The sequence below is a fragment of the Bufo bufo genome, chromosome 5 (genome assembly GCF_905171765.1).
Source record: "Bufo bufo chromosome 5, aBufBuf1.1, whole genome shotgun sequence".
Classification (NCBI taxonomy): domain Eukaryota; kingdom Metazoa; phylum Chordata; class Amphibia; order Anura; family Bufonidae; genus Bufo; species Bufo bufo.
In genome coordinates, this window is record NC_053393.1 from 516,121,501 (window position 1) to 516,145,699 (window position 24,199).

The window sequence follows — 24,199 nt, forward strand, 5'->3', positions numbered from 1 at the left end:
GAAGCGGCCATTTTGGATGTGGTTGTTATACCACACATTAACTTTGTGATTCTCGCCATAGCGGATGAGGCGGCGCATGCACCGTTGAGTCTTCCGGACGCCAACAGATTCCACCAGGTATATTCAGCCGCAAGTGATTCATTCAAAGGTTTTTAATTTTTTGATTGTTATATTATGCTATACACCTTTGTTCACCGTCACAGACTTGATTGATGATTATGGTATTCTGAAGATTGTACACCGGAGATATCATACTGTGAATTTTTTAAGATTTTTTTACATTGTTATTTCACTATATTATGACACCATGGTATTTATATCTGTAATGCGATTGTAATTTGTATGCATTTGCACTTTATTATATAATGTACCAATTTGTATTCTGGTAATTACTTGCACTATTTATATATGTAATTTGGCACATGTTACTCAGCTGGAAAAAGGCTCCATTGAGAGAGCTGAAACGTCGCTGAATGAGTGAATAAACCGTCCACTTTTTTCAAGTTTATTTAGAGTGCTGCCTTCTTTCGCTTTCTATACAATTTGGGATCTTGGTCGCAGGTCCCCAGGAGGATTGTTTTTGCACCCGGTGACATTGTGTGCTGCTTTTTTTCCTTTTTTTTGTTTCTATATATATATATACAGCATATAAATAGCTCAAGTACTGAAACATGAAAAAACTGATTCATTTAATCCACGTATCTTCTAGTGAAACAAAACAATGATGACAATAGGGCTGGAGATAAACGGGACATTATAGAACATTTTGTTAAGACATATGCAGAGGATCTCACTACATAGTCCGGATGAAAAGAAACACAGTATATTAAAATAATGGCAATGTTATAGCTTAATTTTATGTTCATATATCGCTAGTAGTAACAGGCACAGCCATCCGAGGAGCAGTCCTAGATTTTGCAGGAAAAACATCAGCCACGGTCTCTGCGTCTGAATGTGAGTCATTTCAGGTAACTAAAAAAAATAAGACATGGGAAATATGAATAACACTTTATAGATATACTGCATCGGCTTCTTCTAAGATACATAATACATATCAGGTCAATACAGTAGATGGATAGATAGATAAATAGATAGATAATAGATAGATAGATAGATAGATAGATAGATAGATATGAGATAGATAGATAGATAGATAATAGATAGATAGATAGATAAATAGATAGATAGATAGATAGATAGATAGATAGGAGATATATATTAGGTAGATAGATAGGATATTAATAGATAGATAGATAGATAGATAGATAGATAATAGAAAGATAGATATGAGATAGATAAATAGATAGATAGATAGATATGAGATAGATAGATAGATAGATAGATCTGAGATAGATAGATAGATAGACAGATAGATAATAGATAGATAGATAGATAGATAGATAGATAGATATGAGATAGATAGATAGATAGATAGATACTGTATATGAGATAGATAGATAGATAGATAGATAGATAGATAATAGATAGATAGATAGATAGATAGATAGATAGATAGATAGATAGATAGATAGGAGATAGATAGATAGATAGATAGATAGATAGATAATAGATAGATAGATAGATAGATAGATAGATAGATAGATCTGAGATAGATAGATAGATAGATAGATAGATAATAGATAGATAGATAGATAGATAGATAGATAGATAGATAGATATGAGATAGATAGATAGATAGATAGATAGATAGATAGATAGATAGGAGATAGATAGATAGATAGATAGATAGATACTGTATATGAGATAGATAGATAGATAGATAGATAATAGATAGATAGATAGATAGATAGATAGATAGATAGATAGATAGATAGATAGGAGATAGATAGATAGATAGATAGATAGATACTGTATATGAGATAGATAGATGTTGTTCTGATGCAGCCGTACGGTACATATTTGAGTTGATATTGGCCAGTGACACCAGGCGGGTAATGGCTGCTGTGCAGTGATCTTCCTCATAGAAGAAGAGTTGACTGTGTGGGGCTTTGTCCCAGATGACGGCTAAAATGATCATTCATTGATAAAATCCACTTGACAAACGTTCATTGTGTTTGAAAACATCTATTTTCATAAACTTTAGTGTAGGGTGTATGGGCTCCTCAAAGGGGTTGCCCAGGAATTAAATATTGACCACCTATCCTCTGTATAGCTCATTAATATCTGATTGGTAGAGGTCTGACTTCAGGCACGCCTGCCGATCACATGTCTAAAGGCATGTCCGCAGCGATCCAACAGTGCACAGCGCCATACATTGCCTAGTGGCTGTGCTTGGTATTGCAGCCTAATCCCATTCATTTGAATGGGATTGAACTGCACAAAAGCCATGTGATTGATGGATGCGCCGTCACAGGCTTAAGAAGAGACTGCCTGAGCGCTGCATCCTCTTCAAATAGCTGATTAGCTTGGGGTACCAGTAGTCGGACTACTAACGATAAGATATTAATGATCTACCGTGAGGATAGATAATCAATATGTAAAGGGGTTGTGCCACCATTAAATGTTATTTAAATCTATATTCAACATGAAAAATTGGTAACTCTATTTGGCTTCAGCTGTGAGATTTTCTATTACTTCATTATAATGGTGCCCCCTGGTGTTTATTCTGTATAGTAATGTGCACGTCCACCTACTGAGGTGGTCGCACATGCTTAGTTCCATCCTTCAATTGTCGCCAGCCCTATCTGCTGTTAGAAGCTGTGACAGTTATAGGGAGAGAGCTGCGGCAGAAATAACATGTCCCATGAGCTGCGATAGGGGGACAGCTGCAGCAGAAAGGACACCCCCCCTGAGAAAGGCCACATCCCCTGAGCTGCCAGTCTGAAGAGAATCTAGCAGAGCAATGAATGGGGAGATCTCTGGATCCATGTGAGGTGCAGGGCTGGTTCTAGCTGTGTTAGAAAGAGATTGTCTTGTACTATATGATGTCTGATTTCCATATTTTTTACATCAATCATGGGATAACCCCTTTAAGTCCCGGAAAACCATTTCAGGTTTGAATCTATCAATCAGAAGTAAAGTAGGACTAAGATCCTGTAATGAATATAAAGCGTGTGTGATGCTGTTCCAGCACGACACATGGCGGGCGGTGAAGGCGTCTGACGATTATCATATTTCTGACATTCAAGAAATGATCCAGATGGGTTGATGATGTTGAATCTCACAATGTATTTGTCACTTCCATCTAATGATGGATCTTTGGACGTTCATTTAGAGATGATTCAGGAAGGGTCGGACGCATCGCTGAACGTTCCTGCGTTCATTGATCTGGAGCGTGAACGTTATCTTATTAAATGCCAGCCAACTCCAGTCAGCAGCTTGAGGAGGAAGCGAGATGCCGTGAGATTATTGCAGGCCTTGATTACAGCCAAAAAAGTCGGGGTGGGCAATTAAAAAGTGAAAACGTTTGGGGTTCGATCTGAGAAAATCATTGTGAAAAGTTACATCATGCCACAGGGGTTACATGACCCATCTTTGCTAAAAATCGAATGGGGCACATGTATTAACCCTGCATGTCAGTTTAATGCTCAAAAATTCTACTTTTCACAACGTGGTTTGTCAGAAGTGGGCAGGTCCACCCAAGCTCAACATATTTACTTGAGTGAATCGAACTCCACAAAGTGGATGGAAGATCTTGCACAAAATCCTGTGTGCATTGACATATGACTTGATCATGGGCCGCGCGAGATTTCACGCTGGATCTTCAATCAAGATGTCCGTGGCCGGCTCTTCGCGATCAAATGGATGAGGGTATTATTTTTTTTTTTAATGTTACACTGTAATATTAGTAACAGATGCCACGATCAGCTGTGAACGCTGCATCTGAGGGGTACAAAGATGGAGGGCGGCGCAATCACCGCTCCGTCATTGCACCCACTACTTACAAAGAAATGCGCTTCGTGACGAAGTAATTCATCACAAAGCAAATTTTTGGGTAAAATTCAGCGAAGCAGACGTATCAAATTTTTTAATACTTCGCTCACCACTAATGTTTACTGCAGGATACTTTATAGGAAGTGTAGTAGACTGTTCTTCCTATACACAGAAAAATATGCACGCAACGCAGACCGGTCAAACATATTCCAAAGGGCACTCTTTCTGCCTATGCTATGTACATTGGGACCTGAGGTCATATTTAGCGTGTATTCAGTATGTTTCCAAATGTGTGCAAAAATGAGATGTGGACTGAGCCTGAGCTAAGGGGCTACTCAAAGTTGCATATTTTGCATGCATTTTCCATCCATATTACTCGCATGTGTCACAGTCCAATAGTAGGTTTAACTGACCTGAATTTTTGGGCAAAAACGGCTGGGTCAATTTAAGAAAGTGAACCAGCATTTTGCTAAGGAGACCTGTCACTAGTTTATGTTACCCTTAGGCCCCTTTCACACGGGCGAGTATTCCGCGCGGATGCGATGCGCGAGTTGAACGCATTGCACCCGCACTGAATCCCGACCCATTAATTTCTATGGGGCTGTGCACATGAGCGGTGATTTTCACGCATCACTTGTGCGTTGCGTGAAAATCGCAGCGTGCTCTATTTTGTGCGTTTTTCACGTAACACAGGCCCCATAGAAATGAATGGGGTTGCGTGAAAATCGCAAGCATCCGCAAGCAAGTGCGGATGCTGTGCAATTTTCACGCACGGTTGCTAGGAAACGATCGGGATGGAGACCCGATCATTATTATTTTCCCTTATAACATGGTTATAAGGAAAAATAATATCATTCTGAATACAGAATGCATAGTAATATAGCGCTGGAGGGGTTAAAAAAATAATAATAATTTAACTCACCTTAGTCCACTTGCTCGCGCAGCCCGGCTTCTCTTCTGTCTCCTTCTTTGCTGATTGCCAGAACAGGACCTGTAGTGACGTCACTCCGGTCATCATATGATCCATCACATGATCTTTTACCATGGTGATGGATCATGTGATGGACCATGTGATGACCGGAGTGACGTCACCACAGGTCCTGTTCCGGCAATCAGCAAAGAAGGAGACAGAAGAGAAGCCGGGCTGCGCGAGCAAGTGGACTAAGGTGAGTTAAATTATTATTATTTTTTTTAACCCCTCCAGCGCTATTGTACTATGCATTCTGTATTCAGAATGATATTATTTTCCCTTATAACCATGTTATAAGGGAAAATAATACAATCTACAATCTGCGCGATTTTTCTTACGTGAGTGCAAAACGCATTACAATGTTTTGCACTCGCGTGGAAAATTTGCGCATGTTCCCGCAACGCACCCACACCTTTTCCCGCAACGCCCGTGTGAAAGAGGCCTTAGGACACCAGTGTTGAACGAATCAAAGTCCACAAAGAAAAAAAAAATCGATTCTCCACAAATCTGAATCTCCTGGTGCTTCGTGGTAACGACATCATCAGTGATGATGTCACCGCACCCACTCAGCGTGATGACGTGGTGATGTCATCACATCAGCGTGAGTGAGAATTGGCGTGTTTTCTTCAATCAAGATGGCCTCGGCGGCCTCTCCGCGATCCAATCGATGAGGTGAGTATGTATTATTTTTTGTTTTAACCCCTGATAGGATGATTATGACACTCAGGTGCAGTGATTGCAGCATCTCAGGGGTTAAATGACAGGGGGTGGAGCAATGGCTGTTCCCCGCTATTGCACCCGCTCCATACAATGTAGAAATAATTCATAATAAAATCAAATTTCTTGTCAAAGTTTGGCGAAGCAGCCGAATCTAATTTTTAAACACTTCACTTATCTCTATAGGACACCACAAAACTGGTGACAGATCCCTTTTAAGTGGCGGCTGTGATATACACAAGTAATATGGACAGATATATCCCGAATATGCTTGTGTGCAGCCAAATAGCACGACCGTGACACGATCGTCATGCAGCAAGAACCACATGGTCATGCATGCCGTGGCAGCAGTTGCGTGGCCGTTAAATAGGTTGTCCGATTATTAATGTAAAAATAGGAAAGCAGACATCATATACTGTCTGATAAGTTCAGGTCAGTTAAACCTACACATGACATTCTCTTTCTAACAAAGCTAGAACCAGCCCTGTACCTCACATGGATCCAGAGATCTCCCCATTCTTTGCTCCAATTGCTTTGCTAGATTAATTTCAAGCTGGCAGCTCAGGGGGCGTGTCCTTTCTGCTGCAGTTCTCTCCCCGTCACAACTCTGGGGGCATATTGTTTTTTAGGGGGATGTCTTTTCCCTTGCAGCTCTCTCCTGGTAAGGCCCCTTTCACCGGGGCGAGAATTTCGCGCGGGTGCAATGCGTGAGGTGAACGCATTGCACCCGCACTGAATCCAGACCCATTCACTTTAATGGGGCTATTCAGATGAGCGGTGATTTTCACGCATCACTTGTGCGTTGCGTGAAAATTGCAGCATGCTCTATATTCTGCGTTTTTAAAGCAATGCAGGCCCTATAGAAATGAATTGGGATGCGTGAAAATTGCAAGCATCCGCAAGCAAGTGTGGATGCAATGTGATTTTCACGCATGGTTGCTAAGGAGACAAGGGATGAGTTGCCTGGGCCCCCATTTACTTTATTATTTTCCATTATAACATGGTTATAATGGAAAATAATAGCATTATTTAATTCAGAATGCTAAGTAAAAGGTCCATTGTGGGGTTAAAAAAAATTAAAAATGTAACTCACCTCATCCACTTGATCGCGCAGCCGGGCTCGTCTTCTTCTTCTTGCAGGATCTGGTTGGGAAAGGACCTTCGGTGACGTCATCGCGCTCACCACGTAGATATCAGTGCAGGTCCTGCTGAATGAAGATAGAAGAACCTTCTATCTTTTTTCAGCAGGACCTGCGCTGACGTCACCGCGCTCAGGTCCTGGAAGAAGAAGAAGAAGAAAGAAGACGAGCCCGGCTGCGCGATCAAGTGGATGAGGTGAGTTACATTTTTTAAAAAATTTTTTATCCCACAATGGACTTTTTACTTAGCATTCTGATTTAAATAATGCTATTATTTTCCATTATAACCATGTGCGGTCTTCTTAGTGAGCAGGTCAAAGAAATAAGAAATAAACAAACAGCAGGTGGCGCTATACAGATACATTATTTTGAATAACTCGGTGGCTGTGCAAATTTTTTAATTACATGCAATTACAAAAGTATTCAGATCCAGCTGCTGGCTTGAAAACTGTAGAATAACCCCTTTAATGCAAATCTCCACCATAAAAGCTGAAGACAAAAAGTATAAAAAGCAAAGTATGTATCGGTTTTAAATCTTTTGGCCATGACTGTATTCAGATCCAGCTGATGGTTTTAAAAATTTAGAATATTTTTTGTGGGACCCCTTTAATGATGAATGCTGCCTAAAAAAAAAGTTTCTGACTAGTTGATTGAATACCGCCATGGCTTGCAGGGACATGAGGTTCTGGCCGCACCATGTGGCTGTATCCTGATACAACATACTCATGAGGCCCAGTTTGGACTTTTCAACTCTTAAGGGCTCTTGCACACAAACAAATTTTTTCTCAGTTTTCCTTCCGTTTTTCAAGTGTCTGTATGCGGAACTATTCACTTCAATGGGTCTGTAAAAAAAAATGGAAATGACTCTGTGTGCATTCCGTTTCCGTATGTTCGCATGTCCATTCCGCAAAACAGACAAGAATAGGACCGGCATTGTTACAATGGATCCGCAAAAAAACAGATGCAATACGGATGTCATCCTTTTTTTTTTTGCGGATCTGTGTTTTTCGGACTGCAAAACACATATGCTCGTGTGCATGAGCCATAACAGTGTTAATGGTGGCAAAAAAGCAGTATCCATGTATAAAAATTTTAAAAACAGAAGAAAAAATGAAAGCTATTGAATTAACATCTAGTAAAATTTCTAAACCTCGTCTGGTCCTGAAGGTCCAACATACCCCGTACGTGAACTAGTTAGTTCCTGTGTGTATGAGGGTCTACAGACCATACACATGCTGTACACTTTAGAAATCTAGAAGTCACTCACCATTTCCACTAGTGACAGATAAAGGAACATTCCCGCAGTGACAGCAAATATCCAGATCTGTACATCTGGGTTAGTTGACACTGACAGGCCAATGTAGAGACCCGCAAAGGCCGTTAAAGCACTGATAAAGTTCATGAGAAAGGCAATTTTTGCTGTAAGTCCAGTATTCAGTAAGACCGCAAAATCTCCTGCAAGAGAAAAACAAGGTTCTTTCTTTAATTTTAAAGGGGTTATCCCATGACTAATGTAAAGACATCATATAGTAAATGACGACCTCTTTTTAACAAAGCTAGAACCAGCCCTGTACCTCACATGGATCCAGAGATCTCCCCATTCTTTGCTCTGCTAGATTTATATCAAGCTGGAAGCTCAAGGGGAGTGTCTTTTCTGCTGCAGCTCAGTGGGCGTGTCCATGCTCTCCCTATCACAGTTCAGGGGGCGTGTCCATGCTCTCCCTATCACAGCTCAGGGGGCGTGTACATGCTCTTCCTATCACAGCTCAGGAGGCGTGTCCATGCTCTCCCTATCACAGCTCAGGAGGCAGCTGAAGGATGACACTGAGCATGTGCGGCCTTCTCAGTGAGCAGGACAAATAAATAAGAAAAAAAAACAGCAGGTGGCGCTATACAGATATATTCTTTTGTTTAGCTGACTGGCAATGCTACATTTTTAATTACATGGAATTACAAAAGTATTCAGATCCATGTGCTGGTTGGAAAACTGTGGAATGTTTTTCGTGGGACAACCCCTTTAAGGCATATTATGTTCTTACATAAGCATTCTTCCTAACATGTCAATTAATATCTGGGCGTTATCATTTCTTTTATCAAAAGGATGTGTTTCTACACAGTTGGCACCATCAGCACTGATTGGATAGTGTGAGAAAGTATAGGGATTATACCCCCAACTAGTTACACCCAGCTACGTATTCATGCATTTCTAGGAGGAATATTAGCGGAACAATACAATGTAGAGTTATAGGAAAAGATGCTCCAGATTTGTTATTACATGGAGAATATCAAATTGCTACTAATATACTGTAGATACAGTATGTCACATACCTAGAACAGGATCAGAGGGATGGTGTATGATTCTCTCTTTAGTCTCATTTCAATCCCTCGCTTTCTACAGCGCCCCCTCATGATTTTGCAGTACCCATGTCCTGAGGGTACTACATTTGTATAAAGTTATGTATTTTATTGTTATGATATGTATTTTATATGTATTTAGCTGTATCTTCCAGTTAAGATAGTGGATGGGAATGGTTGGCAAGTAACAGGGCTAACCACCCTGTTCCTCCCCGCTTGGTAGGAGTGGGCTGTTAATACTTCCTGCCAGGAGGGGGAGTTCCTGTCGAGACAGAGAAAGGAGAGGAAGCACACGGCAAAGCTCCTGCTCCTAAGAAGGATTCTCCAGAGAGATCAACTTTATTCAGTCTGAAGTGAATCTTTTAGAAGACAGACAGCAAAGAGAACAGCTACAACCAGCATTAAAGGCACTGCTGTGAGGTGAGGGACCATGGCTAAGACACCCATCACCCAGAATAGTACTAGGCCAGTACAATACTGTACCACTGCTAAACTGCAGCCAACCAACCTTCCTCTATCATCCTTACAGGTGCCAGAAAATTGCACTTTGAATCCGCTGTTATTAGATGTATTAGAAGTTATACTTTGCACTTATTAAAATACACTTTTATACGTTCATTTCTAGCCTCAGTCTTCAAAACTACATTTCCACTGCATTGATCCCCAGGGAGCAACAGCCTGAGGGAGTACGTTGTGACAAAACCCTTCATCAGGGCCACTACCACTCCTATTCTCTGCACCGGCTCCTCAGGGGCTCACTGCACTTTACACCAGGCATTGCCCCAGTGTATAACTTTTATGCCTCATTCATTTTGGGCACACTGGGGCAGATAGACTAATGATTATTTACTAAATTTAGCCAGAATTATGGTGTACATGCTGTGTGCCACATTTATGAAAGAGGTTATCCAATTTCACAAACAGCCCCCCATGTGCCGGGCCCCTCACAGATAATATACTTATCCCGCTCCCGGTGCTGCTCCTGGTCCCCATACTGGCTCTGCTGCTTCTCCCTGTACACGGATGAAAACATCCGGTGTTGGGGGGAGCAGCCAATGGCAGGCGGGGACGGGGACGAGCCTCCCTAGCGTTACTCGGGACCAAAAGCTGCGCAGGGACACTTTTTGTGCTTAGCTTGGTAAGTGAGCAGGGCTTAGCAGAAAAGGGGGCACGGCTAAACAGTGTGGCTTAAAGGGGTTTTCCACTGTCCAACCATTAAAATAATCATTTATGAAGGTTGCTGTAATTTTGTAATATATACTGGGCTGTGGTCACATGACCATGTCCATGCAGCTCTATTTCCTGTGATGTGATGTTATGTCCATGGGCAGGGTAGTGATAGGGGAGTATCTATGTAACTAGCTGGGTGGGAGGAGCTATAAACTTTCTGGGCGTGGTTAGGGGCAGTTCTGGAGGTGTGGCAGAGAAAGGAGAAGTGCATCATGGGTTTGGTTGGATACAGCAACAGGAAGTGCTACATACAGAATGGAAACAAACCAGAGGGGTTGGTTTACATGGTGAAAACGGGTCAAGAGAGTCCAATTTCGGGGGGGGAAAAAGCGTGGGGAAGATGTACACGAGGTAAGCAACTATATGACCATATCTGTTAAATAAGATCATAATCCTGGAAAACCCCTTTAAGATGCAATACTGTGCCCAAAAATTGGCAAAGAATCCTAACACAAAGTAAACCAATGTGGTATAAATATAGACTATACACAGTCTTAATACGCACCAGATTTATCATCTAGCCACAGTGACAGATTGACACCATCTTAGTATTAGACAAACCAGATAAGTAAATCTGCCTCTACATTGGCGATTGCCCCTTTACAGCATAACATACTGTGCAAGTCAGTGATTCGATATACATACCCATTTCATGGGGGATTTCATGACAGAGAATGGCAATGGTTGTTGCCACGCCTGTTTCGGTTGAAGATGAGAATGCAGATCCTATTACCATGCCGTCAGCAAAATTATGTAGACTGTCTCCAACCAGGATCATTATGGCTAGCAAGGTTATCCCTTTATCTAAAAAAAAAAGAAGGAAAGTAGTATGACAGATCGTATTCGGCACTATATTTATTATATGTATTATTTACTTTAGATTAGTCCGTATATGGAACCGTTATACTGGTTTTAATTTTCTAATTGGACACCATTGGGGCAATTTTTTTCTTTGTTATTACATTCAATAGGTCTTTATCAAAAATGTTCAACAGTTTTTCTTCTACAGCTGAGGCTACTTTCACACTAGCGTTAAAGTTTTCTGGTATTGAGTTCCGTCACAGGGGCTCAATACCAGAAAAAAACGCTTCAGCTTTATCCTAAAGCATTCTGAATGGAGAGCAATCTGTTAAGTATGCACCAGGATGTCTTCACTGCAGTCATTCTTACAGTATTTGGCCAGAGAAAATATTGCAGCAATTTCTCTGGCCAAAATTCCGGTACACTTGCCGGAATGCTGGATCTCCATTGAAATATATTAATGCCGGATCCGCGTTTTACGGACCACAAAATACGGTCGTGCGCATGCACCCTAATTAGTGATCATTGTGTACTGTACTGTATAAAACCACGCTTAACATACTCAATATCTCTGTTGTGTACTTACGTTTCTTCCTAACTCTGAGGTTGACTGGAGTTATATCTGCTATAGCGCCCTCTGCAGGTTCACAGTCCTCTGGACTCCTCTATAAAAAATAATCGTAAAAGGTAATATTAATCTACAGCAAAAAGTTGTGGATTTCACATCTGGCACAGAACAAACATCTGTAGGTTGCAATTTTCCACATTCAGTATTTAACCATGTGCTGCACCAATGTGAATAAGCAGAAGCCTAGAGTGAGTGGTAGGGGTGGGGGTGGGGGGTCACGGAGGTACGATTTCTCAGTAGATTGGCAGATTCTCTTCTTGTTGGGCCAGTCTATCAGGGGGCCGTCTGACATGACTAAACAATAACTGCACTGATGATGTGAACCCTGCATCATTAGTGTAGTTTGGATGCTTGGAATTTGAAAGGACCTGTAATAACAAAGGTCCTTCACCCCATGATAGTATATAGAAGAACTGCAGGAGAAGATCTCTCCCTCCAACTCCAGCCTCACTACTCTTGTCCTGCAAGTCTCCAAGAAAGGTGAGAAATATGGGGATAATACTGCTGCCAGTGGCGGTTGGGTTTGTCAGGGGGCAATACTGCTGTAAGTGGGGGAAGGGTTGTCAGTGGACAATACTGCTGCCAGGGGGATGGGTGGTCAGGGGAATTTAATGCTGCTTATGGGGGAGAGGTTCTCAAGGGATAATACTGCTGCCAGTGTGGGAGGGGTTGTCGGGAGACAATACTGCAGCCAGGGGGGAGGTTGTCAGAGGACAATAGCGCTGCCAGTGGGTGATGGGTAGTCAGGGGAAATACTACTGCAGGGGGGAGGAGTTGTCAGGAGACAATAATGCTGGGTATTTTGTACCTCATGGGGGTTTTTATTTGGCACTATTGGGGACATATTTTATGCTGTATGAAAGTACTTGGTACTGGTTTCTGACCATGTGATTAGGTATTTTTGCGTTACACTTGTATTTCCTTATTGATGGTTTACATAGAGGCATGACCAAGTAAAGCAAAGGATTAAAGCTCCTGCTCCTGCAATCTACCATGAGCAGGTCCAGTCTCCAAGCTCAGGGACCCCACGGAGAAGACAGAAGTGACTTATTACCACTTCTGCCTCCTCCTTTGCTCGGAGTGCTATGCACTGAATAGAAGAAGCGGCTGTGCCTCTTCCTCCACTGGATCCAGCGATTACACATCACAGGTGAGGGGGTGTCAACACTTGGCTCGCCCCAATTGTTACCAACCCACACTAAACCTTTGTGAATGAGGTTTTTAAAAGAGCCCTTTAGCGAATTAGAAATCTGTGTGTTTCTAGCATTTTGGTAAATCCATAGCCTGCTCCACCCCTCCTAGTTTCCTGTACTTATGTAAGGTTTTTACTAATGTATGTCACTGGAAGAAAAAAAAGAAATTGCATTGACTTACATGAAATACAAATTCCAAATTCATTGGCCCAGATTTACTAAAGATGGCTTAAGATTTAACACAGGGGCTCAGGCTGGATGATGGGTGTGGTGCAGCAATAGACACTTTTCTGTCACTTTATAGACAGTATTTTACATAATAATTGTGCCACTATTTTGGCGCTATATGGTGATTCTTAGACCCACCCCCTCCCCGGTGAAGACTCATCCCCCTTCTGCTAAGCCCCACCCTTGTAACGTGTATTGGGAAAAAATGTAGAAACCCAACATGCACCAAATTGTGTCAACTTGCACCACTTTTTTGGTGCAGACCCAGTATAAAAATCCCAACAGCGTTCACTAGATGGTGCACTATGAGGATGGATTTATACTGGGTCTATTGAATTCAGAGAAATTGCTATCAATTTGTCTTTACCTTGAGCCAGGATGATGTGGAATGGCAGATACTCGGGGGACAGTATAGGAAATGCTACAACTACTTGGATGTAGCATGGTTAGCACTCCAGCTCTTAATTCTAATTTCTTAACTCATTGCGTTATCTTGAGACAAAAGCCATTGAAAAGCAATTGAAGGTGTTTGCTTAGATTAGATAACACAACTCAGAAATCTCAGAAAACAGGAGTGTTAACTCTACTCCATCCGTACTAGCGGTAGAACTTTCTATGCCGTCTGACTGGTGGCTCAGGCCAATGCTTCCCGGATTGTCATGGCTGGTAGGGTACAGAATAAATAACCTTTTTGGGATATGTTGTGGTACTTGGTTGTGGCCTGATGCAAAGCACCGCATCTGCTTTTTCATAGGTTGTATATGAAATTTTTACATTTCCCCAGATAAGTGACAGACAGCGGGCGGTCCACATGTTGCAAAAGAAAATGTGATTTTTTTTTAGACCAGACCACCTTCTCCCATTGCTTCATGGTCTAGTACTGATGCTCATCTGCCCATTGTAGGCAATTTGGGCAGTGGACATGGGCTGCGACTAACATATTATATACGATATACAATATATAACATCCTGGTCTCTTGTCTGATCATATGGCCCCTTCACATTACAAGACTTACCAGCTGAATAGTAGAAGTGGATTTGGCTTTCCTCGACTGGTCATTCAAGTGGGAATCCAGTGGGAGGTCATGGGAATGTGTCAGATGACCATTCACTAGTGATAGACCCTGCGCGAAACATTGAAATATGATAATGAGACTCTCACTGGTCATAGAATAAGTACTCCAAGAGGTAGAAGAATGGCAAAACATAGAGTCACAGATGATCCATAATTGTTATGAAATGAGAAATGCAAGTAGTTACTAAAACAGACATGTTAGGAAGGGGGACATGTCCTCTTTAAGGGGTGATGCAATTATACAATTATACATGAGATAATTACGTGAAACGTCTGAGCCCAATGTCTGTAACAGGGTCCTCCCCATTTGTAATATAGATATAATGTGGTAGAGGGGCCTTTGGGCCTCCTCAGTCACTAAGGCAGTTTGATGGACTTTTTTTCAACCATATTAATTATGTAACTAGGTAACCATTTTGGAAATGGCAGCTAAAATGTCAAGTCTACAGTATATGAGTTATCGCTGCCCTCGACTTTAGACTATCAACCAGAGGCACAGCTTTTTTGCCTGTGTCATCACTGCGCCATATACAGTATCTCACAAAAGTGAGCCCACCCCTAACATTTTTGTAACTTATTTATTCTATCTTCATGGGACAACACTGACGATATGACACTTTGATACAATGTAAAGTAATCAGTGTACAGCTTGTATAAAAATGCAAATTTGTTGTGCCCTCAACACACAGCCATTAATGATAAACTGCTGGCAACAAAAATGAGTACACCCCTAAGTGAAAATGGCCAAATTGTGCCCAATTAGCCATTTTCCCTCCCCGGTGTCATGTGACTTGTTAGTGTTACAAGGTCTCAGGTGTGAATGGGGAGCAGGTGTGGTAAATTTGGTGTTATTTCATACTGGTCACTGGAAGTTCAACATTGATCCTCATGGCAAAGAACTCTCTGAGGAACTGAAAAAAATTATTGTTGCTCTTGAATGCCAACATGTACTGTGACATAACGAAGCAGAGCATGATCCCCTTCCTTTGGAAACTGGGCCGCAGGGCAGTATTCCAACATGATAACGACCCCAAACAAACCTCCAAGATGACCACTGCCTTGCTAAAGAAAGTGAAGATAAAGGTGCTGGGCTGGTTTAGCCTGTCTCCAGACCTAACCCCTATTGAGCATCTGTGGGGCATCCTCAAACGGAAGGTGGAGGATCGCAAGGTGTCGTCATGGAGGAGTGGAAGAGGATTCCAGTGGCAATCTGTGAAGCTCTAGTGAACTCCAAGGCCAAGAGAGTTAAGGCAGTGCTGGAAAATAATGGTGGCCACACATAATATTGACACTTTGGGCACAATTTGGCCTTTTTCACTTAGGGGTGTACTCACTTTTGTTGGCAGCAGTTTAGACATTAACTGCTGTGTGTTGAGTTATTTTGAGAGCATACCAGTTTATATTTTTTGTAGCTTATTTGTTTATATGATTGGAAATCATACCATTTTCTAATATACAAGTGCGTCTTAATCAGTTATCATTGAAACATTCACTTATTTCAATAATTCATTTCAAAAAGTGAAACTTATGTACTATACATATTCATTACACACAGAGTGATCTATTTCAAGTATTTTTTTTAATGTTGATGATTATGGCTTGTAGCTAATGAAAAAACAAAAGACAGCATCTCAGAAAATTTGAATATTGTGAAAAAGTTCAATATTGTAGACTCATGGTATTACACTCTAATCAGCTAATCAACCTGCAAATGTTTCCTAAGCCTTGAAATGGTCCCTCAGTCTAGTTCAGTAGGCTACACAATCTTGGGGAGGACTGCTGATTTGACAGTTGTCCAGAAAAGGGCATTGCAAAAGAAGCTGGCTGTTCGCAGGCTGCCGTATCCAAGCATATTAATGAAAGTTGAGTGGAAGGAAAAGGTGTGGTAGAAAAAGATGCGTCTTTCACTTCATTATAGTCAATGGAGTCTGCTCAGCTCCGTTCCTGTCAGTTATGTGCCCGATCCAGCACCTCCATTATTTCTGTTGTCCTTCTCATCTAACAGAGCAGAACAACAGAAATAAATAGTGGCGGTGTGAACATGCCCTCCGGTCAGCTTCTCCAATCCAACATACAGTCCCATGTAAATAACATTGCTCCACTCCCTCCAGTATAGGGTTGTAAGTCCCTTGGGAAAGGGGGTCTGGAGCGAATGTGCAGCAGGTTATTACAGCCAAGTGATAAAGTAGAGGGAAGATCCGCTATATTGGACTGGACTTTATCACTTAACTATAATAACCTGCGGTGCATTCACCCCAGACTCTAGGCCGGCCGCACACTTTAGTAATATTCCAGTTATCGTACTACGCTGGAAAATTGTGTGTTTTAAAGCAAAAATTTTGAGTTTTGGTAAGGTCAATATGCTAAAGTGTTGGTAAAAAAAATGTAGCCTTCAGTGGGGAAAAATTCATGGGGTTGCATGCAGAGGCATAACATAAAGCTCCTGGCCCCAGGGCTCCCATCTACCAAGTGTCATTTAATATTGGTGTCTTGAATGAGAGAGGGGTCTAACCCTTAGGCCTCTTTCACACGAGCGTGTCCGGATAAGGTCCGGATGCGTTGCGGAAAACTCGCGCGAGTAGGTACCCAATTGCAGTCAGTTTTGACTGCGATTGCGTTCCGTTGTTCAGTTTTTATCGCGCGGGTGCAATGTGTTTTGGACGTGCGTGATAAAAAACTGACTGTGGTACTGTCACGAGGGTATCGAGAACCACGCCTGACTCCGTTATACCCGGGGTCAGGAAGTCGCAGCGGTTGGCTGCACGCTCTATTTAAGATAGGGCTGTTTTCCTTATGGTAGCTTTCTGGGTTTGCTTTGCAAACCCTTTTGGCTCACTCAGGGATCCGTAGCTCCTTCTCCTCAGCTGTTCCTTGTCCAGCACTCCCAGACCTCCTTATATTCCTCTCTCACACTTCTCTGGTTGCCAGAGATAGAGCTTCCTGCCTGGACATCTATTCTGACCTTCTGGAGCTGTGTTGCTGCGTTCGCTGGTTGTTGGTCCAGAACGCTACCCTCCGGATCCCTGTTGGACCTTTTTGGTTTATTGTGGTCGCCCACTTGGGTGTATGTGTTTGTCTGTTTTGTCTGTCCTCTCCCTGGTGTTTCCCTCTTAATGATAGTGGTGCGGACTAGCGATCCCACCGGCCTGTTCACTATCTAGGGCTCATATTAGGGAAAGCCAGGGTTTAGGCACGTGATCGCCGCACGGGTGAGGAACCCGTCTAGGGACGTCAGGGCAGTCAGGTGCCAGCCGCAAGGTGAGTTAGGGGTCACCACCTTTCCCTCTCCCTTGGGCAGGGCTTTCCCTGTTTTCCTCCCTGTGCGTGACGTCGGTCATTACATTATCTCTGGCCCTTATTTTGTGTAGGTAAAAAAAAAAAAAATTAAAAAAATATATATTTTTTTACCTACTTAGAATCCAGTATGGATCAAATTGCTGCTCTGTCCAAACAATTTCAAGGCCTGTCTTTGGAGGTGGCAGGATTGAAGGCGTCGGTCCTCCAGCAACAGCAGCAATTACAACTGACTGCAAGCCCAGCGGTTGCTACAGGTAACCAGGTTGTTGCGGAACCCAAGGTCCCTCTACCTGAATGATTTTCTGGGGGAAGGGACAAGTTTTTGACATTCCGTGAGGCCTGTAAGTTATATTTTAAACTGCGCCCTTACTCCTCTGGTAATGAAGATCAGCGGGTGGGGGTTGTTATTTCCCTGCTGCAGGGGGATCCGCAGTCCTGGGCGTTCTCTTTACCTACTGATTCCCAGGCTCTTCGGTCAGTGGATGAGTTTTTCGGGGCCTTGGGTCTCATATATGACGACCCTGACCGAGTCGCACTGGCTGAATCAAGATTACGGAGACTCTTACAAGGAGAGCGGCCGGTAGAGGAGTATTGCTCTGAATTCAGTAGGTGGGCTACGGATACCCAATGGAACGACCCGGCTCTCAGGAGTCAGTTCTGCTCTGGGTTATCCGAAAGGGTTAAGGATGCGCTTGCATTATATGAGACCCCCTTTTCCCTTGATGCGGTTATATCCCTTTCTATCCGAATAGATAGACGCCTTAGGGTCAGGTTGAAAAAACCGGAGCAATTGGTAACCCCTCTCAAGCAGCAGTTAGTCTGTACGGACTTAGACGAGCCTATGCAGCTAGGAGGAACTACTCGTCAGGTCCGTCCTCCTGAGGCTCGCCGTAGGCGTGGGGTTTGTTTTTTTTGTGGGGAGAGGGGTCATTTCATTAATGTCTGTCCTTCTTTCCTCAGAAACAAAAGACCGTCGGAAAAACTACTAACCCCAGGCTGTGTGGAGGATGTCAGCCGGGGGGTATACGTTTCCTCCATACGTACATCGCAATTTGTGTTGCCAGCGGTTATTATTTTTGGTGATAAGACCGAGACTATTTCTTTCTTTCTAGACAGTGGAGCAGGGGTAAATTTCATAGATGCCCATTTTGCCCGCACTTTGGGTTTGTCTCTCTGTACCTTACAGAGACCCATTCCCATATTCGCTATTGATTCTGCTCCCCTGTCTCAGAGAAACCTCACCCACATTGTTCATAATTTACACCTTCGGGTAGGGGACCACCATAACGAGATGCTTTCAGGTTATGTTCTGGAGGGGCTTCCCTGGAGGGTCTTCCCTGGTTGGTAGCGCACAATCCAGTGGTGGATTGGCAGGCCAGGGAGATATTGGAGTGGAGTGAGCAATGCAGAGAAAATTGCTTAAATAGCAATTGCTTAGTCGCCTCCATAACTACCCTACCTACATTTATTTCAGATTTTGAGGATGTTTTTTCTGAAAAGGGTTGTCAGAAGTTACCACCTCATCGTCCTTATGATTGCCCGGTTAACCTTATTCCCGGCGCAAAATTACCCAAGACCAGGTTATATAATCTTTCGGGTCCAGAGAGACAAGCCATGAAAGATTATATCTCCGAGAGCTTGTCTAAGGGACACATCAGACCCTCCTCTTCACCCGTGGCTGCAGGGTTTTTCTTCGTTAAAAAGAAACATGGGGCCTGCGTCCTTGCTTAGATTTTCGCGAATTAAATCAGATAAGCATCCGAGACCCATACCCTCTTCCTCTCATTCCTGACCTGTTTAATCAGATTGCGGGTGCTAGGTGGTTCTCCAAACTTGATCTTAGGGGGGCCTACAATCTGATTCGTATTAAGGAGGGGGATGAGTGGAAGACAGCGTTTAACACCCCTGAGGGGCATTATGAAAATCTAGTTATGCCTTTCGGTCTGACCAATGCTCCTGCCGTCTTTCAACATTTCGTTAATGACATTTTTAGTCATCTAATCGGCAGGTTTGTGGTAATATACCCAGATGATATTTTAATTTATTCGTCTGATCTGAAAACACATGAGGTGCATGTCAGACAAGTACTGCAGGTCCTACGGACGAATGAATTATATGCTAAAATTGAAAAATGTGTCTTCGCCGTTCAGGAGATACAATTCCTGGGTTATTTTTTATCTGCTTCAGGTTTCCGTATGGATCCTAGGAAGGTCCAGGCAATTTTAGATTGGGATCTTCCTGAGAACCTCAAAGCACTACAACGGTTCTTGGGCTTCGCGAATTTCTATAGGAAATTCATTAAAAATTATTCACTTATTGTAAAACCGCTTACTGACATGACTAGGAAGGGGACTGATTTTTCTAAATGGTCTGACGCCGCTAAAGTTGCTTTTTCCTCTCTAAAAGAGAGGTTTACCTCAGCACCTGTACTAGTCCAACCTGATGTCTCTCAGCCTTTTATTGTTGAAGTCGATGCGTCAGAGGTGGGAGTGGGGGCGGTGCTGTCTCAGGGTCCGTCTCCTGGCAAATGGCGTCCTTGTGCTTTCTTTTCTAAAAAACTATCTGCAGCAGAAAAGAACTACGATATTGGCAATAGGGAACTATTAGCTATTAAACTTGCGTTTGAGGAGTGGCGTCACTTCTTAGAGGGGGCAGTCCACCCCGTCACTGTGATTACGGACCACAAAAATCTTCTGTACCTCGAATCAGCTAAGCGTCTCACCCCTAGACAGGCTAGGTGGTCGCTATTTTTTACCAGGTTTAACTTTGTGATTACCTATCGTCCTGGGGCAAAGAACACCAAGGCTGATGCACTATCTCGTTGTTTCCCTGGAGGGGGTAATGTGAGTGATCCGGTACCCATTCTTCAAAGAGGAGTGGTTGTTTCTGCGGTACACTCTGTTTTGGAGGGGAAGGTGTTAGAGGCCCTGGGGGACGCCCCGATCTCTTGCCCCTCAGAGAAATTGTTTGTACCGTTGAACTTACGTTTCGAATTATTAAAGGAACATCATAATTCGGCACTTGCTGGGCACCCGGGTAGTAAAGCAACCTTGGAGCTATTGTCTCGTCGTTTTTGGTGGCCAAGGTTGCGTCAGGATGTATTGGATTTTGTGTCTTCTTGTTCTACCTGTGCGCGCGCAAAAGTTTCACATACACGTCCTGCAGGGTCTCTATTACCACTCGTCATTCCCAATAGACTGTGGACACATCTGTCAATGGATTTTATCAGTGACTTACCTTTGTCTGCGGGTAAAACAGTTATTTTGGTAGTAGTGGACAGGTTTAGCAAAATGGTACACTTCATTGCGTTACCCGCACTACCTAATGCTAAGACTCTTGCTCAGGTATTCGTCAGTGAAATCGTGAAGCTTCACGGGGTCCCCTCCGATGTTGTTTCGGATCGGGGTACCCAGTTTATTTCTACATTTTGGAAAGCTTTTTGTTCCCGTTTGGGGGTACACTTGTCCTTTTCCTCAGCTTTCCATCCTCAGTCGAATGGACAGACTGAGCGTACCAACCAAAACCTTGAGACATATCTAAGATGTTTTGTGTCTGAAAACCAAGAGTTGTGGTCATCATATTTACCGTTAGCTGAGTTTGCCATAAATAATCGTCGTCAGGAATCCACTGGCAAGTCACCATTTCTTGGTGCATATGGTTTTCATCCCCAATTCTGTACTTTCAAAGAGGGGGGGTCTTCTGGGGTTCCCGAAGAGGAACGGTTTTCGTCATCTCTTTCATCGGTATGGCAGAGGGTGCAAGCTAACTTGAAAAATATGGGAGGTAAATACAAATGCATGGCTGATAAGAGACGGTCGCCAGGTCCAGACCTAGGAGTGAATGACTATGTGTGGTTGTCTACTAGGAATATTAAATTGAAGGTTCCCTCTTGGAAACTGGGTCCTAGGTTTATTGGCCCTTACAAAATTGTAGCCATCATCAACCCCGTGGCTTTTCGCCTGGAGTTACCTCAGACTTTTAAAATTCATAATGTTTTTCATAAGTCGTTATTTAAAAAAATATGTTCCACCTCTAGAACCATCACCGCTGCCACCCCCTCCTGTTGTCGTGGATGGTAATCTAGAATTTCAGATATCCAAAATTGTTAATTCTCGTCGGGTCCACCGCTCTCTTCAATATCTGGTGCATTGGAGAGGTTACGGTCCCGAGGAAAGAATGTGGTTCCTGCGTCTGAGGTAAACGCCGACAGGTTAGTTCGGGTTTTTCATGCCTCTCATCCTGAGAGACCTGGTCCTGAGTGTCCGGAGGCCCCTCGTAGAGAGGGGGGTACTGTCACGAGGGTATCGAGAACCACGCCTGACTCCGTTATACCCGGGGTCAGGAAGTCGCAGCGGTTGGCTGCACGCTCTATTTAAGATAGGGCTGTTTTCCTTATGGTAGCTTTCTGGGTTTGCTTTGCAAACCCTTTTGGCTCACTCAGGGATCCGTAGCTCCTTCTCCTCAGCTGTTCCTTGTCCAGCACTCCCAGACCTCCTTATATTCCTCTCTCACACTTCTCTGGTTGCCAGAGATAGAGCTTCCTGCCTGGACATCTATTCTGACCTTCTGGAGCTGTGTTGCTGCGTTCGCTGGTAGTTGGTCCAGAACGCTACCCTCCGGATCCCTGTTGGACCTTTTTGGTTTATTGTGGTCGCCCACTTGGGTGTATGTGTTTGTCTGTTTTGTCTGTCCTCTCCCTGGTGTTTCCCTCTTAGTGATAGTGGTGCGGACTAGCGATCCCACCGGCCTGTTCACTATCTAGGGCTCATATTAGGGAAAGCCAGGGTTTAGGCACGTGATCGCCGCACGGGTGAGGAACCCGTCTAGGGACGTCAGGGCAGTCAGGTGCCAGCCGCAAGGTGAGTTAGGGGTCACCACCTTTCCCTCTCCCTTGGGCAGGGCTTTCCCTGTTTTCCTCCCTGTGCGTGACGTCGGTCATTACAGGTACCCAGACCCAAACTTCTTCACAGAAGTTCAGGTTTGGGTTCAAGATTGTGTAGATTGTATTATTTTCCCTTATAACATGGTTATAAGGGAAAATAATAGCATTCTGAATACAGAATGCTAAGTAAAATATAGCTGGAGGGGTTAAAAATATATATTTTTTTAATTTAACTCACCTTAATCCACTTGTTCGCGCAGCCGGCATCTCTTTTGTCTCCATCTGTGAGGAATAGGACCATTGATGACGTCACTGGGTTCATCACATGGTCCATCACATGATCCATCACCATGGTGATGGATCATGTGATGGACCATGTGATGAGTGTAGTGATGTCATCAAAGGTCCTATTCCTCGCAGATGAAGACAGAAGAGATGCCGGCTGCGCGAACAAGTGGATTAAGGTGAGTTAAAAAAAAATTTAAATTTTTTTTAACCCCTCCAGCCCTATTTTACTTAGCATTTCGTATTCAGAATGCTGTTATTTTCCCTTATAACCACGTTATAAGGGAAAATAATAATGATCGGGTCTCCATTCCGATCGTCTCCTAGCAACCGTGCGTGAAAATCGCACCGCATCCACACTTGTTTACGGATGCTTGCGATTTTCACGCAGCCCCATTCACTTTTATGGGGCCTGCGTTGCGTGAAAAACGCACAAAATAGAGCTTGCTGCAATTTTCCCGCAACGCACAAGTGATGCGTGAAAATCACCCCTCATGTGCACAGCCCCAAAGGAAATGAATGGGTCGGGATTCAGTGCTTGGGCTAGTTTTCCGAGCGAGTGCAATGCGTGAGTTGAACGCATTGCACCCGCTCGGAAAACTAGCCAGTGTGACAGGGGTCTAAGGCTCAGGTACGACACCCTATAGCTATAACATGTCATCCTGGTGCCTTTCCTCCCCGGATATACTGTATTCTTTTTTTTCTTTTTTTTTCTGAGTTGGATGATAACCTGGATTGCTTTACATTCGAGCATGTGTTGGTTCCAGATAAATCCAGAGCGCAGGAATTTTACCGCGCAGGAATGTTTATATCCAGAATGTCAGATTTAAACAAAGCACAAGAGCCCTCAATTATGTCTAAGCCACCACTTTTCGATGAAGTCCTCCACAGCTTAATGTTCCATTACACTTGATGATTCAGAAATAGTCTGATCAGATTGATAAGCCTGCTTCGCTCCGCTGCAGGACATTAATAGGTGGAGCATTCCTCAACGTGCACCACTTATCACGTAGGCTTTAAATAGAGGCTACACATCAAAAGTACAAATTCCTCGGCTCGATACGTAAACAGCTCCAGGTCCTTGTGATGATGAGCAGACTGAATGCACTTGTTTATGCTGAGCAAAGTTCTTCAAGTTGAGTCAGACCAGATGCCATGAAGTGCTCCACTGACTGGGAACATTAGACACAAACATGTCATTTGACTGGTATTTCACCAAGTTCCCTGACAGTTGCCAACTATGTTCCTCTTTCTGATGAAGGATGAATAGATCATGAAAGATAAAAAATTATTATTTCATATTTTTAATAGTTATAGAACTCCAAGCTACGTAACGCTAACTAGGAATGATATTACTGTGATATAATTTGGGTTGCCACCTTTCCCAACAAAAAATACTGGCCAAGTTATGCCACACTCCAAAGATGGTGTGGTTGTGGGGGCGTAGCTTAACACAGGGTGTTAAGTCGCTATGTCATAATGTGGCTCCCAGTATTAATAAATGC

General features: G+C 43.2%; 1 protein-coding gene across 1 annotated transcript in view; it reads right to left on the minus strand.

The window, feature by feature from the left end:
- Window positions 1–843: 843 nt before the first annotated feature.
- SLC39A12 (solute carrier family 39 member 12) overlaps window positions 844–24,199 on the minus strand; it is a 94,636-nt gene continuing 71,280 nt past the window's right edge. Inside the window, exons 8-12 of the mRNA XM_040434054.1 lie at window positions 14,172–14,279; window positions 11,693–11,771; window positions 10,951–11,109; window positions 7,988–8,175; window positions 844–972 (exon numbers count right to left, since the gene is read on the minus strand). Coding sequence (XP_040289988.1) covers window positions 844–972; window positions 7,988–8,175; window positions 10,951–11,109; window positions 11,693–11,771; window positions 14,172–14,279 — 663 coding nt within the window. The remainder of the gene's footprint in view (window positions 973–7,987; window positions 8,176–10,950; window positions 11,110–11,692; window positions 11,772–14,171; window positions 14,280–24,199) is intronic.